Source organism: Heliangelus exortis, chromosome 3, assembly GCF_036169615.1.
Source record: "Heliangelus exortis chromosome 3, bHelExo1.hap1, whole genome shotgun sequence".
Lineage (NCBI taxonomy): Eukaryota > Metazoa > Chordata > Aves > Apodiformes > Trochilidae > Heliangelus > Heliangelus exortis.
Window position 1 is genome coordinate 111,626,714 of NC_092424.1, and position 18,130 is coordinate 111,644,843.

At 50.8% G+C, this 18,130-nt stretch overlaps 1 protein-coding gene and 1 long non-coding RNA gene across 2 annotated transcripts in view; one reads left to right on the forward strand and one right to left on the reverse strand.

The window, feature by feature from the left end:
* MTMR9 (myotubularin related protein 9) overlaps positions 1-4,855 on the reverse strand; it is a 34,990-nt gene extending 30,135 nt beyond the window's left edge. The window contains exon 1 of the mRNA XM_071742198.1: positions 4,189-4,855. Coding sequence (XP_071598299.1) covers positions 4,189-4,373 — 185 coding nt within the window. The 5' untranslated portion in view covers positions 4,374-4,855. The remainder of the gene's footprint in view (positions 1-4,188) is intronic.
* Positions 4,856-6,991: 2,136 nt separating this feature from the next.
* On the forward strand, positions 6,992-9,998 carry LOC139795587 (uncharacterized). Its single transcript, XR_011725583.1, has 2 exons — positions 6,992-7,146; positions 9,821-9,998. It is a non-coding gene; the product is annotated as an uncharacterized lncRNA (long non-coding RNA).
* Positions 9,999-18,130: the final 8,132 nt, after the last annotated feature.

Sequence of the window (18,130 nt, forward strand, 5' to 3'; positions counted from 1 at the left end):
CGATAAGGAACAAGCACGGCTCACAGGCGCCCTCTCCAGTCCTCCTGAAGTGCCTGAATTAAGGATGAGGCCTGAAGAGAAACAAAAAAAAAAACCCCAAACCATTCTGGTTTTTTTTTTGCATTAATTAGGTCCTAGGGTTCACAGAAACACCGTAGATTTTAATTCACCAAGAAGGGAACTAAGAAAAAGCAGCTGAGCTTCCTCAGCCAGCAAAGTGCTGCAGCCAAGGGCAATGCAAGACCTGAGGGACCAAATTCCAGTCCTGCAGGTCCCAACCTTCAGAGCACCCCAAGAAAACCTGGCCCCAAGCTTTGGGATCTTCCCCTGTGCTACAGAAAGTGCCTGTTATTTAATTTAGGGCCAGTGTGACAGCTGAAGGGTCATTATCTCTTTTTTTCTGTGCAGACAAGGGGGAACAGGCAGAACCAGCTGGAATTCAGGGAGTGCTGAAGGCAGAACAAGAGACAAAGAATTTTGCTCTGGGGAGAGGTGGAGTCACCATCCCTGGAGGTGTTCAAAACCATGGGGCTGTTCAGCCTTGAGCAGAGAAGGCTCAGGGGAGACCTTAATATGATATTCCAGTACTAAAAGGGTACAGAGAAGATGGAGAATCCCTATGGACAAGGAATCCCATGGACAAGCCAAGGGGCAATGGGCACAAGTTGCTCCTGGGGACGTTCAGATTGGACACAAGAGGAAAATTTTTCCCTCTGAGGATTGGAATGGTCTCCCAGAAGTGGTGGATTCCCCCACTTTGGGAAGTCTGGAGTCTCAGCTCAATGGGATGCTGACATTTCAGATAAAAAAATAATATTAGAAGGGTTGGAGCAGGTGAGGCTTGAGGTCCCTTCCAACCTGAGATTCTAGAGCTCTGCTTCTCTGCAGATGTGGCACTTTGGGGTCTGGTTCAGGGGGAATGGTGGTGCTGGGCTGAAAGATGGGTTTGAGGAGCTTTAAGGGCTTTTCCAACCATAATGGTTCTCTGATAAAAGTTGTGCAGCTCCAGCAGAGCCACCTCCTGCCTCCTTTCCCCTCGCTGCAGTGGGATTTGCCCCATCCCCAAGGGAATAACAGGAGAGCTCCAGAGCATCCCCAGGGTTCTGCTTTCCTAATTAAGCAAAAGCATCACCAGAGCCTGGTCCACTTCTCACCAGAGCCTACAGGTCATGTTCAAGTTGCTTAAAAAGCTACAAAAAATTCAGCAGGAGTTTGGCAGCCAGCTGATAATTAGGGAAAACAGGGGTTTGCACAAAAATACAGAAAAGTGGGAGAAGACATCATGGAATCCTAGACTGGTTTGGGTTGGAAGGGACCTTGAAGATCACCTAGTCCCAAGCCCCCTGCATGGGCAGGGACACCTCCCCCAGCCCAGGGTGCTCCAAGCCCCATCCAACCTGGGCTGAGACACTGCCAGGGATGGGGCAGCCACAGCTTCCTTGGGCAACCTGGGCAACCAGGGGCTCAGCACCCTCACAGCAATGAATTTATTCCCAAGATCTCATCTGAAAATCCCTTCCTTGATCTTAAAACAACTTTCCCTCATCCCATCCCTCAAGGCCTTTGTCCAAAGTCCCTCCCCAGCTTTCCTGGAGCCCCTTCAGGCACTGGAAGGTGCTCTAAGATCTCCCTGGAGCCTTCTCTTCTCCAGGCTGAACACCCCCAACTCTCTCAGCCTGGCTCCAGCCCTCCCATCACTTTCCTGACCAGCTGACACAATCTCCCAGTTGCTGTGCACCAATAACCTGGAGTGGCACCAAACTGGACCCTTCTACAACCTTTACTGGTTTAAGACAACAACCCCATGGGGAGCTCCAGGCTGGGCACAGAGTGGCAGAAAGGGAGCTGGGAGTCTGGATTGCCAGGAAGCTGAAGAGGAGGCAGCAGTGTGCCCAGGTGGCCAAGAAGGCCAATGGCATCCTGGGCTGTGTCAGGAAGAGCGTGGCCAGCAGGTCCAGGGAAGGGATTCTGCCCCTGTGCTCAGCCCTGGGGAGGCCACAGCTTGAGTCCTGTGTCCAGTTCTGGGCCCCTCAGCTCAGGAAGGAGCTTGAGGTGCTGGAGCAGGTCCAGAGAAGAGCAAGGAGGCTGTGAAGGGATCCAGCACAAGTCCTGTGAGGAAGGGCTGAGGGAGCTGGGGGTGTTGAGGCTGGAGAAGAGGAGGCTCAGGGGAGACCTCATCACTCTCTCCAACTCCCTGAAAGGAGGTTGGAGCCAGGGGGGGGTTGGGCTCTTTTCCCAGGCAACTCTCAGCAAGACAAGAGGGCACAAGAGGTCTCAAGTTGTGCCAGGGGAGGTTTAGGTTGGACATTAGAAAGAATTTCTTTCTGGAGAGGGTGATCAGACATTGGAATGGGCTGCCCAGGGAAGGGGTGGATTCTCCATCCCTGGAGATATTTCAAAAGAGCCTGGATGTGGCACTCAGTGCCATGGGCTGGGAACCACGGGGGGAGTGGATCAAGGGTTGGACTTGATGAGCTCTGAGGTCCTTTCCAACCCGGATGATCCTGTGAAGAGCCTGGATATTCCATTCCCTCCAGCACAGAGAAGGATCCACTCTTTTCCTTTTTACATGGCAAAGTTTCCTGGCAGTTACATTCCCACCAAACTCCTCTCAGGGAGGGAGAAGTCCACTCCAGAGACCTAAGAATTGGCACTAAGAGCTGCACTGATCTGCAGACAGGGACAGATTTACAGACTTACAACTCTGTTACAAATCACTTCCTGAGCCAGCACCACACTCCTCCCCTGCCAGAAATTAAAATTTCCTCATTTGGTATTAATTTACATTGTAACTGCAAGTAAATTCATTAAAAAAAAAAAAGAAAAACCTGGTTCAAAATGATTTTCAAAAGGGAGCTGTGGCCAAGCTGAGTGGCAGCAACATGGAGGCTGAGCTGGAACACCCTGATGACTGAGCAGTACTCCATGGGAAGAGATTTCCTCAAGTTCAGGTCCAAAACTACTCAGCAGCACTCCAGAGAAATTGAGAAGAAACTCAAATCAGCCCCCAGCACTTCATCCCCTCTCAGATCCAGAGGTAACCTGGTGGATTTTTTAATTTTTTTTAATTGCTGCTGCTTGGTTTTGCCTGCCTGTTGCAGGCAGGGAGAAAAAACTCTCCTTTCAGATTGCTTTGAAAGGGGAGAAAAACAGAGGGTTGGCTTTGTAACTCAAAAAAAAAGAAAAAAAATCCACAAAAACAAACCCAAAATATCAAAAAACAAGTGAAAAAAGAACCAAGGTGAGGAAAAGGGAGATAAGGATGCGATTGAGGCACGGAGGGAGCAGGCAGGGAGAAAAATCTTTCCTTTCAGATTGCTTTAAAAGGGAAGGAAAACAGAGGGTTGGCTTTGTAACTAAAAAAAAAACAAAAAACCACAAAACCAAACCCAAAATATCAAAAAACAAGTGAAAAAAGAACCAAGGTGAGGAAAAAGGAGATAAGGATGGGACTGAGATCTGAGGAGGAGAATGTGATGGGGCAGGGATGTGTGTGAGGTAGAGAGAAATCCTGCTAAGAGGGCTCATCTCTGAAGTCCCTCCAAGAAAAAAGGGATGGGCAGGAATAAAATGGGATGCTGTAGCTACAACTCAGCTTTACCATGTCATTCCCACAAGGATTTTGCTGCTGGAAGTGTTATTGGTTTCTGGAAGGAGCTGGAGGAGTAAGGGGATGGTGGTGTTGAAGAGGAGGAGGTTGGTCTGGGGCTCAGAGAGCTGGAGGTCACTTTTTCCATCAGTTTTTTGGTGTTTGACCCCAAAATCACTTCATCCATGCCTCAGCTTCCATCTTCACTGAACACTGGTAGAAAAACACCCTTTATGGGGTGTTTCACCCTTTGGAAAAGTGTTGCAAGAGCTACTGAGGAAATCCACTGAAGGATGAACACAGAGCACCACTGACACAGAAAAATTCCAACTGTAACTGTGACAAAAAAACAAAGAAAAAAAAACAAAAATCCAAAAGAAACCTTAAGATTCAACAGTGAAAACTTAAGATTCCAGCTCCCTGTGCCACGATGCTCTTGCCAAGATTCTTCCCTGTGCTCTCACTCCTTGCCCATTCCCCTCTCCAGGCCTGGATTTGAGGGATCTAAAGTGGGAGGCAGCCCTGCCAACCATTTCTCAACCCCGTGAGACACCAGCACTTGGCTCCAGGGCAGGCAGGGGGAGGAGGAGGAGCCCTACCTTTTCTCGATGGAATCGATGTTGGAGTGCAGCAGCCACAGCTCCTCGGAGTTATCTTGAAGCCGGGAAGAAAAAATGAGGTGATGGCCGGTGAGGCAGAGAGTCCCTTCCACAGCTGGGTAGAAGGGGCGGTGCAGAACGACGTTGTCTGCTCGAGGGGTCTTGATCAGCTCCGCAAACTCCATCTTTCCACAGGGAAAGGGACCGGGGAGGCTTTTACCACAAAAAAAACCCCCCAACTTAACAGCGAAACGGAAAAGGGGGAGGGGGGCTCAGTAATAACCAGGGATGGGGTGAAGGACCTGGTGAGGAGGAAGAAGCCGACACCAAAGGCAGAAACAGGACCCGAGGGTGATCCCGGCTCCCCGGAAAGAGCCCGGGATGAGGTGGAAGCGGCGTGGGGGGGGGGGGGGGGGGGGGGGGGGGGGCGATGCCACAAAACCCGGGTGGGGAACAAGCGTACCCGCACAGGGGCCCACCCGGGGCTCGCCTGAAGGGGAGGAAGGGTCGGGGGTTCCCCGCAGAGCAGCGGAGGAGGCGGGAAGCGCAGCCCCGGGGGGCGGAGGGGGCAGCGGCCGCCCCAGGCTCAGCAGCCTCACGGCGCCGGGGCCGCCGCTCCCTGACAGAGCCTGAGGAGAGCGACCGGCCGGAAGTTGGAGGGGCCCGGAGGCGGATGTGGCGCGGTCACGTGACCCCACCCCCAACCAATTAGCTGCTCGCCCTCACGTTCTCAGGGCGGAAGTGAGGCCCCGGAGCGGAAGCACCGGTGACGGGAAGGGAAAAGGAGGGGAGGAGAAGGTGGGGAAGAGAGAGGGGCGGGGCTTAACTGGAAGGGAACCAATGGGGGTAGGGAATAAGGAGTGGGCGTGGCTAGAGGGGGGGCGGAGCTTAAGAAAGCGACGGGGCTTTGAGGAGGGGGCGGGGCGTGATGAGAGGGCGGGACTTGAAGAAGGGGCGGGGCTTAAGCGCAACGGGAACCAAAGGGGTGGGGATTAGGGAGGGGGCGGGGCTTGAGGAAAGGCGGGCTTCATGAGAGGGTGGAGCTCGAAGGGGGCGGGGCTTGAGTAAGGGGGCGGGGCTTGGGAAGGGGGGTTAAAGGAGGGGGGCGTGAGAAAAGAGCAGGGCTTGAGGGGGGCGGGGCTTAAAGGGGAAAGGGGCGGGGCGAAGGGGAGTGTCCGGGGGAGGGCTCAGCACTGGCGGGAAGGATCACCCGAGCGGTGATCAGGCATTGGGATGGGTGACCCGGGAAGTAGAGGGTTCTCCGTCCCTGGAGATGTTTAAAAAGAGACTGGATGTGGCACTCAGTGCCATGGGCTGGGAACTGCAGCGGGAGTGGAGCAAGGGTTGGACTTGATGATCTCTGAGGTCACTTCCAACCCAGCCAATTCTATGATTCTATGAGGGGAGAGAGTGAAAGGAAGAAGTGAGGGGAGAGTGAGGGGAGAGAGACGGGAGAGTGAGGGGAGAGAGTGAGGAGAGACTGAGGAGAGAGGGGGGGGTGTGAGGGGAGAGTGAGGGGTGAGAGTGAGGAGAGAGTAATGGGGGAGAGTGAGGGGAGAGTGTGAAGGGATACTGAGGGGTGAGAGGGAAGGGAGAGGGGAGAGTGAGGGGAGCGAATGAGGGCAGAGAGTGAGGGGGAGAGGAGAGTGAGGGGAGAAAAAGAGGGGAGAGTGAGGGGACAGAGAGGGGAGAGTTAGGGGAGAGAGTGAGGGGAGCAAGTAAGGGGAGAGAGTGAGGGGAGCGAGAGGAGAGTGAGGGGAGAGAGAGGGAAGTGAGGGGAGAGAGTGAAGGGATACTGAGGGGTGAGAGGGAAGGGAGAGGGGAGAGTGAGGGGGAGAGGAGAGAGTGAGGGGAGAAAGAGAGGGGAGAGTTAGGGGAGAGAGGTGAGCAAGTAAGGGGAGAGAGTGAGGAGAGTGAGAGGGGAGAGAGAGGGAAGTGAGGGGAGAGAGTGAAGGGATACTGAGGGGAGAGTGAGGGGAGTGAATGAGGGCAGAGAGTGAGGGAAGAGAGTGAGGGGAGAGAGAGGAGAGTTAGAGTGAAGGGAGAGAGTGAGGGGTGAAAGTGAGAGGAGAGTGAGGGGAGAGTGAGCAGTGAGAGTGAGGGGAGAAGGGTGAGAGAGAGGAGACAGAGGGCGGAGAGTGGGGTGAGAGAGAGGAGAGAGAGGGCAGAGAGTGAGGAGAGAGAGAGGGAAGAGAATGAGGGGAGAGTGGGGTGAGAGAGAGGGCAGAGAGTGAGGAGAGAGTGAGGGAAGAGAATGAGGGGAGAGTCGGGATAGTGAGGGGAGAGAGGGGTGAGAGTGAAGGGAGCGAGTGAAAGGAGAGAGTGAGGAGAGAGAGAAGGGAGAGTGAGGGAAGAGAGTGAGGGGAGAGTGAGGAGAGAGAGGGAGGGGTGAGAATGAGGGGAGAGTGTGAGGGGAGAGTGAAGGCAGGGGGTAGGCAGGGGGCAGAATTCAGGCAGAGCACTGGGGTGGGCAGCATGCGTTCAGGGAGAGCAGACCCTGGCGGGGGACAGGCAGAGCTCTGGGGCAGGCACAGGGGCAGAGCTGGGGGTGATGGCTGCTCCAGCTGAGATGCTTCAGCAGCCTCCCAGGCTTCTGGCTCAGCTCAGAACCCCCCCTGACCTCAGCCCCACACTTCTCCACTCCTCTTTGGAGAAAACACCCAAAATTCCCACCTGCCCCCACCCCTTCTGCTTTCAGAAATGTCCCATGGATGCTCAGATGGATTTTCTCCCAACACCTCCAGGCTGTGGCAGCTCCATCCACCCCCCAGGCTGCTCAGACCTCACCCCCCAGGCCCCCCCCCCCCCCCCCCCCCCCCCACAGTTCTCCAAGTTGTGCCACCCCGCAGGATTTTGGGTTTCGGGGAGGCTCTGCTCCACATGAGGAGTTCTCAGCAAGGATCCAAGTCACCATTTCTTTCCTCTAGAGCAACTCCATGCAATGGGTCAAGTCTCAATGTCAGCACCTTCCCCACGCAGCCCTCAGGAGCTCTTCAGTCCTTGGATCCCCATCTCCAGCAGTGTCAGTGCCTGGTTACCTCATACAGCACCATGTGTCACCTTGGGACATACCCAGACCTTTACATTCCTGTGACTTAGCCTGGGATGGAGCTTCTGCAGCCCCCTCTGGCCTTTTGAGAGCCCCCCCACATCTGACACGATTTGCATAGAATAGTTTAGGTTAGGAGGGACCATAAAGAACTTCTAGTTCCAACCCCCCTGCATGGTCAGGGACACCTCCCCCAGCCCAGGGTGCTCCAAGCCCCATCCAACCTGGGCTGAGACACTGCCAGGGATGGGGCAGCCACAGCTTCTCTGGGAAACCTGGGCCAGGGGCTCAGCACCCTCACAGCAAAGAATTTCTCCCTAACATCTCCCATCTTTCATACCAAAACCATCACTTATCACCCCATCCCTCCAGGCCCTTGTCCAAAGTCCCTCCCCAGCTTTCCTGGAGCCCCTTCAGGCACTGGAAGGTGCTCTAAGGTCTCCCTGGAGCCTTTTCTTCTCCAGGCTGAACAACCCCAACTCTCTCAACCTGGCTCCAGAGCAGAGCTGCTCCAGCCCTTGGATCATCCCCATGATTCCTCTGGACTCACCCCAACATCTCCAGGTCCTTCTTGTTTTGGGGACCCCAGAACTGGACCCAGCACCCAGGGCTTCTCCCTGGAGCAGAGCAGAGGGGGACAATCCTGATCCTTCTGGTCACACACCTGGGGATGCAGCCCAGGACATGGTTGATTTTTGGGCTGCCAACCCATGTTGCCACTTCATGTTGAGCTTCTCATCAACCAACACCCCCCAGGTCCTTCTCCTCAGCTCTGCTCTCACTCCATTCTCCTCCCAGACTGTGTTTCATCTCCTGCTTGGCTAATCCTGCTCTCAGGTTCCTCTGTGCTCTGCCATAATGAGGGTTCCTGATCTCCTTCTTGGATAAAACCCAAGAAAAGTCATGGCTGCAGCTTTCAGCTTCTTTTTATTTCTCCTTTCTTCAGTGAACCTCCTCAGCACATTCTCCTCCAAGCACAAGTCCCAACCTCTGCTGCAATCTGAGCTCCCCATACACTTAGGACAGCACAGATTCCCCCAGAAATAACTGGGAATCATCCCAGTGAAAGCTGGGGAGGGACTTTTTAGAAGGACCTGGACTGATAAGACAAGGGTGACACGGTTTTAAACTGAAGGAGGGGAGATTTAGATGAAGTTTGAGAAATAAATTCTTTGCTGTGAGGGTGGTGAGACCTTGGTCCTCTTTTCCCAGAGAAGCTGTGGCTGCCCCATCCCTGGCAGTGTCTCAGCCCAGGTTGGATGGGGCTTGGAGCACCCTGGGCTGGGGGAGGTGTCCCTGACCATGGCACTGGGGGTTGGGATAAGATGATCTTTTATGTCCTCTGCAACCCGAAGCATTCAGTGGTTGTCTGAACTTGTTGGCAGAGGTCTGAGCAGGGATGTGGTCTGCAGCAGCAAGCAGGGAAACACCCAGGAGCAGCTCAGGGCTTGAGCAAACTTCATTTTGAAGGCCCCAAAAATCTTAGCATTGACAGGACCAGATGCAGCCTGGGGTCCAGAGGAGAGAGCTTGGCATGGGGTGGTTTCACCAAGCAGGGGACTTTCACCAACCCCATTAAATTAGGAAGATTCAGCCCCAAATTGGAGGTGGGTTACACTGAAATTCAGCATTTATCCTGAGAGGGTTTGTAAGACTGAGAACTGCTGCCTCCAGACCCCTGTCCTTCCAAGCAAAAGTGAGTGGGAATGGATGGAAGCTGCACCAGGGGAGGTTTAGGCTGGATTTTAGGAAATGTTTCTTTTACTGAGAGGGTTGTCAGGCATTGGAATGGCCCAGGACAGTGGTGGAGACATTTAAAAGACACTTGGACCTGGTCCTTAAGGACATGGTTTAGTAGTTAGATTATGGTGTTGGCCAAAGGTTGGACTGGATGAGCTTGGAGGTCTCTTCCAACCAAAACATTCTGTGATTCTGTGAACTTCTAAGCAGTGGTAGGAAGCTGAAGGGCTCTTCATGTTGACAGCAAACACCAGACACCTTCTGAAGAGGGTTCTGCCAGCTGTGCTGGCCATGGCATCTCCCCAGAAGGGGACGCTGGAGCACAGGGGTGGATGCAAATCTGATGATGATGATGATGAGGGTGATGCAGGCTCTGGTGCAGAACAAGAGGTCTCACTCACCTGGAGAAACTCCAACTCCTGAGCCTCCATCTGCTTTATCTCTGCAAGAGAACAAAGCATGAAAATCAGGTCACTGGACATTTCCAGGGCTCTCTCTGATGGAGATGAATAGCTGGTGGGTACCATCCTCTCCACCTTTATTGTGGTGCTGCAAGTTCAAGGTTGTTTCAGTCCCTGCACGATGGAAACAACCTGGAACTCTCTGTGCAGATGCAAAGGGGCAGCTTGGGATGACAGCCTGTTCTAGGCAATTGCACATGAGAAGGATTGCATAGGTGTTTTAGCCACAGTGACCTGAATTTTGATGCTCACCTCTGGTGGTGAGTTCATTCTGAATTTGTCCAGGCTGTTACTTGGATGTCTTATTAATGCCAGCAGTTTAGGTGATTTCAATATCTGAGAATGATTTGAAAGTCTAATTAATGATGTTTTCTTCTCCTAGATATCTGCAAGGATTCATAATAAGGAAGATTAATTCTCCCCTTACAGCAGCTGGCAATGATCCACATCATCAACCCCTCCAAAAGACAAGAGGGGTCTATTCCTAGGTCTGGAGATGCCAAGACATGCAAGTCTCATCTGTAACTTAAAATAAAAGGGTGTCTACACTGCTGCTTGCAGCCCAGTGTTGAGAAGCAGCACAGGACTAATCCTCTCTGCATTTTACTGGGCAGACTGGGAAGCCTTTGGTATGAATCCAGAGCTAAACACAAATTCCCACCATCCAGGACTGTGATGCTCACCTGTGGGTTTTATCCAGGCTGAAGGGTTGGGGTTGTTCAGCCTGGAGAAAGCTCTGAGAAGACCTTAGAGCTCCTTCCAGTGCCTGAAGGGGTTCTGTGAGAGAGATGGGAACAAACTCCTTGGCAAGGTCTGTAGTGACAGGACAAGGAGTGATGGTTTTAAACTTCAGGAGGGGAGATTCAGACTTGAGAGAAGGAAGAAATTCTTTGCTGTGAGGGTGCTGAGCCCCTGGCCCAGGTTTCCCAGAGAAGCTGTGGCTGCCCCATCCCTGGCAGTGTCTCAGCCCAGGTTGGATGGGGCTTGGAGCACCCTGGGCTGGGGGAGGTGTCCCTGACCATGCAGGGGGGTCAGAACTTGAAGATCTTTATGGTCCCTTCCAACACAGCCCAGTCTGGGATTCTATGGACACCTCCTTCCCTGTCCCTCACCCTGCAGAGCAGTGCTGGAGATCCCCCTGCAATTGCACAGAGAGAAAAATGGTGCTTTGGGAATATCTTCAGCTTCAGGAGAGGTGCCTGGAGTCTCCCTACATCTCCACTGCAATCAATTTATGGCTCTTAACCATCCTGAACATCACAGGAGACACTGCCTGGGCATTCACCTGCTCACACCCTCCATGACCATGTGGTTCTCAGCCCCCATCCCTACAAAGCACCACCAGACCCCACAAACTGAGAGAGTGGAGTGGCCTCCGTCATCCTGAAGGTGCTGTGGGGAGTTACATTTATTAAAAGCATCTTCAACAGAACCATAAAATGGTTTGGGTTGGAAGGAGCCTCTAAAGGTCACTTAGTGCAGCCCCCCTGCAGTGAGCAGGGACATCTTCAACCAGATCAAGGTGCTCAGAGCCCCATCCAACCTGACCTGGGATGTTTCCAGGGATGGGGCACACTCAGCTGAAGAGTGACCCTAAAGGAAAGCAAAAGCTTCAACCCCACAAGCAGGGGGGAAATGTCACTGCTGCCTCCTTGAAGGAGGGAAAAGAAAAATTTGGGCAGTGGCTTCACACCCTGGAACCAATTATGAACCCATCACATCCCCCCCAGTCAGTCCCAGGCAATGTCTGGAGGTTGATCATTTCTCTCTCAGCTTTGAGAAGAAAAAGCATTAAATATAGTCCACAAACTGAGGACGTGTCAGGTGTTCCAGTGACTGAAAGGAGGAAGAGGTGCTTTAGAAATGGAACTAAAAAGAGGAGTGACTGGCACCCTGCTGGGTTTCTCTCCCTGCCTTTTTCTGCCCTTTTGCCTTGCTTTTCCTTCTTTTCCACAAACTGCTGTATGGCAAAGCCAAAAGACTTGTACTCAAAAAAAAAAAAAAAAAAAAAATGCCAACAACAACTTGGCTCAAGTCTCATCTCTTCCAAAGAAACCTTTGGATATTGCAGTGAGTGTCACCCTGCTCTTTTGGACTCACTTTTTCCTCCTGTAAAATGAGGATCAGCATTGTTTGGAACAGGCTCCTTTCCCCTCCTGGATTTCAACATTTCCTGGCACAATGCAGCCCTGATATCAGTCAGCAAACATGCCCACAATCTTCTGAAGAATGGAAGAAGTATGGGACGTGAGGAGGAGTACAAGATGTCTCTTGTGGAATAAAACCCCACCAGCTTGACAAGACTTTTTTTTTCCTTACTCCTGCACTAATTGTCCTGTCTGCCTCTCCTGCCTTCCCAAACCTATGGCTGCTGCTCCCCACTCGAGGAGAAATCCCCCAAACCATAGGGTGGGGTTTGCACACCCCTGTTTTTAATATAACCTCAGGTTAAGGGGGTAGAGGCTGCCCCATGTGAGGGGGAGAAGTTGGCCAGGTGTTTGTGAGAATGCATTTTGTTCAGGATCATGGAATCATTTGGTTGGAAAAGACCCTGAAGATCATTAAATCCAACTGTTATCCCAACACTGCCAAGGCCACCACTGCCCCATGTCCCTCAGCACCACATCTCCAGGGCTTGAAAACCCTTCCAGGGATGATGGGGACTCCAGCCCTGCCCTGGGCAGCCTGGGCCAGGCCCTGACAACCCTTTCCAGGATGAAAATTCTAATATCCCATCTAAACCTCCCATGGTTCAACTTGAGGCCATTTCCTCTTGTCCCATCACTTGTTACCTGGGAGCAGAGCCCAATCCCCACCTCAGTCCATCCTTTCAGAGAGCTGTAGAGAGTCAAGGTCTCTCCTCAGCCTCTTTTTGCTCCAGGCTGAACACCTCCACCTCCCTCAGCCACTCCTCATCCCATTTGTCCTCCAGACCTTTCCCCACCTCCCTTGTCCTTCTCTGGACACACTCCAGCAGATAATGAGTTAACTGGGGCTCACCAGCTGCCATGCACCACAAGCTTTTACTTGCTCTGATAAATCCTCCTAAGAAACAGCATCCCTGACAGTCAGGAAGCAGCCTGCACATAGAGAAAGTGGCCAAGCAGAAGGAAATGCAGCTAAATCAGGACTTTTTTGCCAAATGCCCAGAGATTTCTCCTGCCAGACCCCTAAACACCCAACCATCTGCTTCCTTCTGCCCCATAAGGTGGCTTGGAGAGGTTTGCCAAGAGGCTTGTCTGGCCTCAGCAGGAGATGGGGCTCTTCCCACATCTTCTTTTCCTGTCTGGAGAGCAGGAGAAGGAACCATCCAGGTCTCTGGCCACTCTTCCCACACCTTCTTGCAGGATCCCAGGACACAAGGCAGCAAAGATTCCTCCTCCTCTTGGTTGCATGCAGTCAGTCTGGGCTCAGCACTGAGACAGGATCTCCTAGCTCAGAGGCAATTCTCATCATTTTAGGCTTTTCAGCAAGCCAGTTCTCCTCCACTCCATGTGCTCACACCAGCAGGGTTCTGCCTGGAAGATCCAAGAAGTAATTGGCTGCAGAATAGCAGAGAATCACCCTCCATATGCTGCAGTCCCATGACCATTTGCCTCTTGGATGGGTGCTGGTATTTTTTCCAGGCTCTCCACCTGCACATTTTCATTCCTGAAGTAGGGGGTGATCTTCTCCTCTGAACACCCAACTGCTTTACCCACCCGGATTTTTTTTTTTTTTTTCCTAGGAGAAGGGGGGTGAAAGAGCAGCAGGCACAAGATAAAGGATGTTTGTTTGTGGCTGAAAATCACCTGTGATGGCAGTGACCACATCCAGAGGGTAAATCCAAGGCAGCTTTGAATCCAGCTGGCATGACCAAGCCATACACAGGATATTCAGGGCTCCTGGCTTCCCAAAAATGGATCCATGGTGGATGCTTTGCTGGGTATCAGTCCCCTGTGCTTACTCCTGAGCTCTGCTCAGGAGCCACTTTGCCCAAACCAAATTCTGAGCTAGATTTTATGTCTTATGGCCCTGGCACTTCATTTACTGGTGTGGATATAGCCAGGGGGTCTGGATAAGAAAGAGGTGGAGAGCACAACCCTCCCATAAAGAATGAGAGAAATGATTCTATTTCTACAAAATTAGCTACAGGAGAGTCAGCTGGAGCAGACTGACATTTTTTTTTCCCTACTTCATACCTCTCAGTATGTCTGAGCACACAGCACTCCCTAAGAGCTGTCTCCTCTCTTAGATGGTTGCCCACAAACCAGGTCCATTCCCTTCTGAGGTTCAACAAGGCCAAGTGTTAGGCCCTGCACTTGGGTCACAAGAATCCCATAAAGATGCTCCAGGGCTTGGGGAATAGTGCCTGGAAGAAAAGGACCTGGGTGGTGGCTAAATATGACCCAATGTGTGCCCAGGTGGCCAAGAAGGCCACCAGCATCCTGGCTTGTACCAGCACTGGTGTGGCCAGCAGGAGCAGGGCAGGGATTGTCCCCATGTGCTGAGCACTGGGGAGGCCACATCTTGAATCCTGGGGTCAGTTTTGGGTCTCGTGGGACAAGAAGGACATTGAGGGGGTGGAACATGTCCAGAGAAGGGGAATGGAGCTGGGGAAGGGTCTGGAGAACAAATCTGACCAGGAATGGCTGAGGGAGCTGGGGGTGTTGAGTCTGGAACAAAGGAGACTGAGGGGAGTCGTGGAGCAGACATATGTGCTCAGCACTGCAGACACAAGTGTTCCTTGGGTCTAAGTTTCCCAAATAAATTATTTCTAGCAGAATATATATATATATTTCCCCAGAAAACAGATAATTTCTAGGGAAGCTTTTCTATTTTATCATAAACAATCATGGGACACTGAATAATGCCCAGAAATTTAACATTTTTTACAAAACATTTTGTCTTCCACCTCAGCTTTTGAATTGTTGGCTTGTTGTTTTATTTTTTTTTTAACTTTTAATTTGTCAGTCTGGGAAGTGCTGGGGTAACTAAAAGGGAACCCTGGGCTTGTTTTCTCCTCACTTTGGGAAAATCCTTTCTTCTTGTGGAATCCACTAAGCACTCAGCAAAGACAAACCCACAGGTCTCTGAGTTCTTGGAGTATCTTCAGGGCTGGCACCTGAAACACCCAGACAGCTCGATGCCAAAGCTGTATCCAATTATTCTGAGTGAGAACAATTGCTTGGGTACAAATTGTCCTCAAAACCTTCCCCAGGGTTTGTCACTACCCGGGTGGGAAGGGTGTGGGATATCTGATATCATCTCCATTTGGCTTTTTCAGAAATTGTCAGGGGGAAAAAAACCCAAACTGTTCCATAGACTTAAAAACACTGGAATTCTGAAAAAAAAAAAAAAAAAAAAAAAAAAAAAATCAACTTAGGGCACTGCAGAAGGGTCTGATAAATATTCTGTATCTTGACATGACCTGATTTGTTAGGTAGAAACATGGATGGTTTTGAAACATCAGCTTTGGATGCAATAAAACATTTTAGGGGCCCCCAGGATCAGCTGGTGAGAAGAGAGAAAAATCCCAGATTGGTTTGGGTTGGGAAGGACCTTAAAGCTCATCCAGTTCCAACCCCCCTGCATGGGCAGGGACACCTCCCCCAGCCCAGGGTGCTCCAAGCCCCATCCAACCTGGCCTTAAAATACAGAGAAAAGAATTTTGTGGCAGAGAATACAAACCCCTTTGCTTTAAAAAAGTTTTCCATTGCACAGCAGTGTGAAAAAAAGGGAGGTTAATGAAATGATCTTGAGATGCACAGGATTTTAAGTGGAAAGATAATTAAACATTTATGCAGTGACTACAGTTTGTAATAAGGACAAGGAGAAAGCATTATGTCATTCAAGTGAAGAGGGCTCTTCTTCCACTTGTTTCTGGAAAGGCAAATGAGGATAATACCAGGTGATAAAGCAAATTATTTATGAACTTATTTTTTTTATTACTGTTTAAAAACTGTGGTGTTTTGAAAACATAGAAGCATAGAATGTTTGGGGTTGGAAGGGACCTTTGAAGGTCATCTAGTCCAACCCTCCTGCAGTGAGCAGAAAAGAAAAGGAGAAGGAGAAGGAGAAGAAGAAGAAGGAGAAGGAGAAGGAGGAGGAGAAGGAGAAGGAGAAGGAGAAGAAGGAGAAGGAGAAGAAGGAGAAGGAGAAGGAGAAGGAGAAGGAGAAGGAGAAGGAGAAGGAGAAGGAGAAGGAGAAGGAGAAGGAGAAGGAGAAGGAGAAGGAGAAGGAGAAGGAGAAGGAGAAGGAGAGGAAGAAGAAGAAGAGGAAGAAGAAGAAGAAGAAGAAGAAGAAGAAGAAGAAGAAGAAGAAGAAGAAGAAGAAGAAGAAGAAGAAGAAGAAGAAGAAGAAGAAGAAGAAGAAGAAGAAGGAGGAGAAGAAGAAGAAGAAGAAGGAAAAAAAGGAAAAGGGAAAGGAAAAGAGAAAGGGAAAAGAAAAAGAAAAAAGAGAAAAAGAAAGAGAAAAAGAAAAAGAGAAAAAGAAAGGGGAAAAGAAAAAAAGTTTCATGGATGAAAATCAGGACTGGTGAAACTTGGCAAATTGTCTCACATGAAACTGGAGTCTGTTTAGCTGTTAGTTTGGTCCCTATGAAGTGAGCAGGTTTGTCATGGTTATATGAAAGGACCTAGGAATCCATTTCTTTCCCCTTTTTATTCTTTGTGTATCCAAAGGCTGTGGTTATGTCACCAACACATCTGACACTGCTGTGTTCCTTCCTCACAGCCCCAAAGGACAGGGGGGGACATCTCCATCTGAAGTGTTTTCTGCAGACCACATTTCACAGGGGGTTAAATGACCAACACCAGCAGGACCTGAGGAACCATTTCATCAGCTCCAGGTTTGGTGCTCAAGCCCAGCAGCATGGCTGCCTGGCTCAAAGGTTTTGGTAGGGATGGGAAAAATGAGGAGCTGCAGCTTTCACAGACCCAGTATGAGCCTCCCCAAAGAGAGGGGAGAGGAGAGCAGAGCCAGTTCTGATTCAGAGAGATCAGGGAATAGTTTGGGCAAAGAGAGAAGCAGCAGCAGCCACTGACCACCCTCATCCTCTCTGGACTCTCAGGAGCATCTTTACACATCAGCCATGCCTCCCACAGCTGCCTTTTCCTACAAATATCCTTGGATTTGTGCAGACTGGGTTACAGTAGGCACCTCTGCCCACTTCACTGCACGTCCACAGATTCCTCTGAAGTCCAACAAGCAGGGAAAAATGGTTTTAAATGTCAGGAGCTGTGGCTGCAGGTTGGTGGTGTCAGCTCAGCAGTGACTGCTTGGGTTGAGAGTTTGGGCACTGGAGCATCTGGAGCCAGGCTGAGAGAATTGGGGCTGTTCAGCCTGGTGAAGAGAAGGCTCCAGGGAGACCTTAGAGCACCTTCCAGTGCCTGAAGGGGCTCCAGGAAAGCTTGGAAGGGATTTTTGACAAGGACATGGAGTGATAAGGATGAATACTTTTAAAGTAAATAAGGTTGTTAAAGTAAATAAGGGTGAATACTTTTAAACTGAAGGAGGGGAGATTGAGATGAGATCTTAGGAAGAAATTATTTGACATGAGGCTGGTGAGACCCTGACCCAGGTTTCCCAGAGAAGCTGTGGCTGCCCCATCCCTGGCAGTGTCTCAGCCCAGGTTGGATGGGGCTTGGAGCACCCTGGGCTGGGGGAGGTGTCCCTGCCCATGCAGGGGGTTGGAACTGAGTAATCTTTAATGTCCCTTTCAAGCCAAATCCTTCTATGATTCTGTGAATTAAGATCAAATAGCAGCAGGCTGAATCAAGGTTTTCTGGGCTGAGTCTCTAGAGCAGCTCAAGGCAATGCTGGAAGCATTTTACCCATCAGGAAAAAAAAAGATGCTCAGTGTGGGAGTAAATGTTGTCTCTGTTGGATACTCAGAAGTGAAAATCTTTTCTTTCAGAATCCAATTAATGCTTCCTGTTAATAAAGAACAAATGGCCAGGGTTCCTGTGCTTGTATGTGACAAAGGGATTAGAGACGGGGTAGCCCAGTAGGGTCAGAGATGCTTCCACAAGCTGAAAAACCTTTTGTTCCACTCCCTGTTGTAGGCAGTGGGATAAATTGACAGCCATGTCTTGTCATTTCAGAAATCAAAAAGGACACAGAGAAAGTGAGAGCAGGCAAAAAAAAAAAAAAGTCCAGCTGTGCTATAACTTGCCAGCAGTGCTGAAGCAGAGTCAGAACCTCTTTAGCAATAAGATCAGAGACAAAGTAGAGCTGCTACTGCAGCACGATGGCTTTGAGCAGAGCATTGGATCAGCTGATAGGTGAATATTTTGCTGGGGTGTTCAGCAAGAAATAAGTTCGGAAAAATCAAAAGAAGGCCAAGAATTGTCCAAGAAGGCCAATGGCATCCTGGGGTGCATTAGAAGGGGGGTGGTGTGGTTGGTAGGTCAAGAGAGGTTCTTCTCCCTCTCGATTCTGCCCTGGTGAGGCCACATCTGGAATATTGGGTCCAGTTCTGGGCCCCTCAGTTCCAGGAGGACAGGGAACTGCTGGAGAGAGTCCAGCACAGAGCAAGCAAGAGGATGGAGGGAGTGGAACATCTCCTGGTGAGGAAAGGCTGAGGGAGCTGGGGCTCTGCAGCTTGGAGGAGAGGAGAATGAGGGGTGAGCTCATTGATGTTCATAAATATGTAAGGGGTGAGTGTCAGGAGGATGCAGCCAGGATCTTCTCTGTGATGTCCAATGATAGG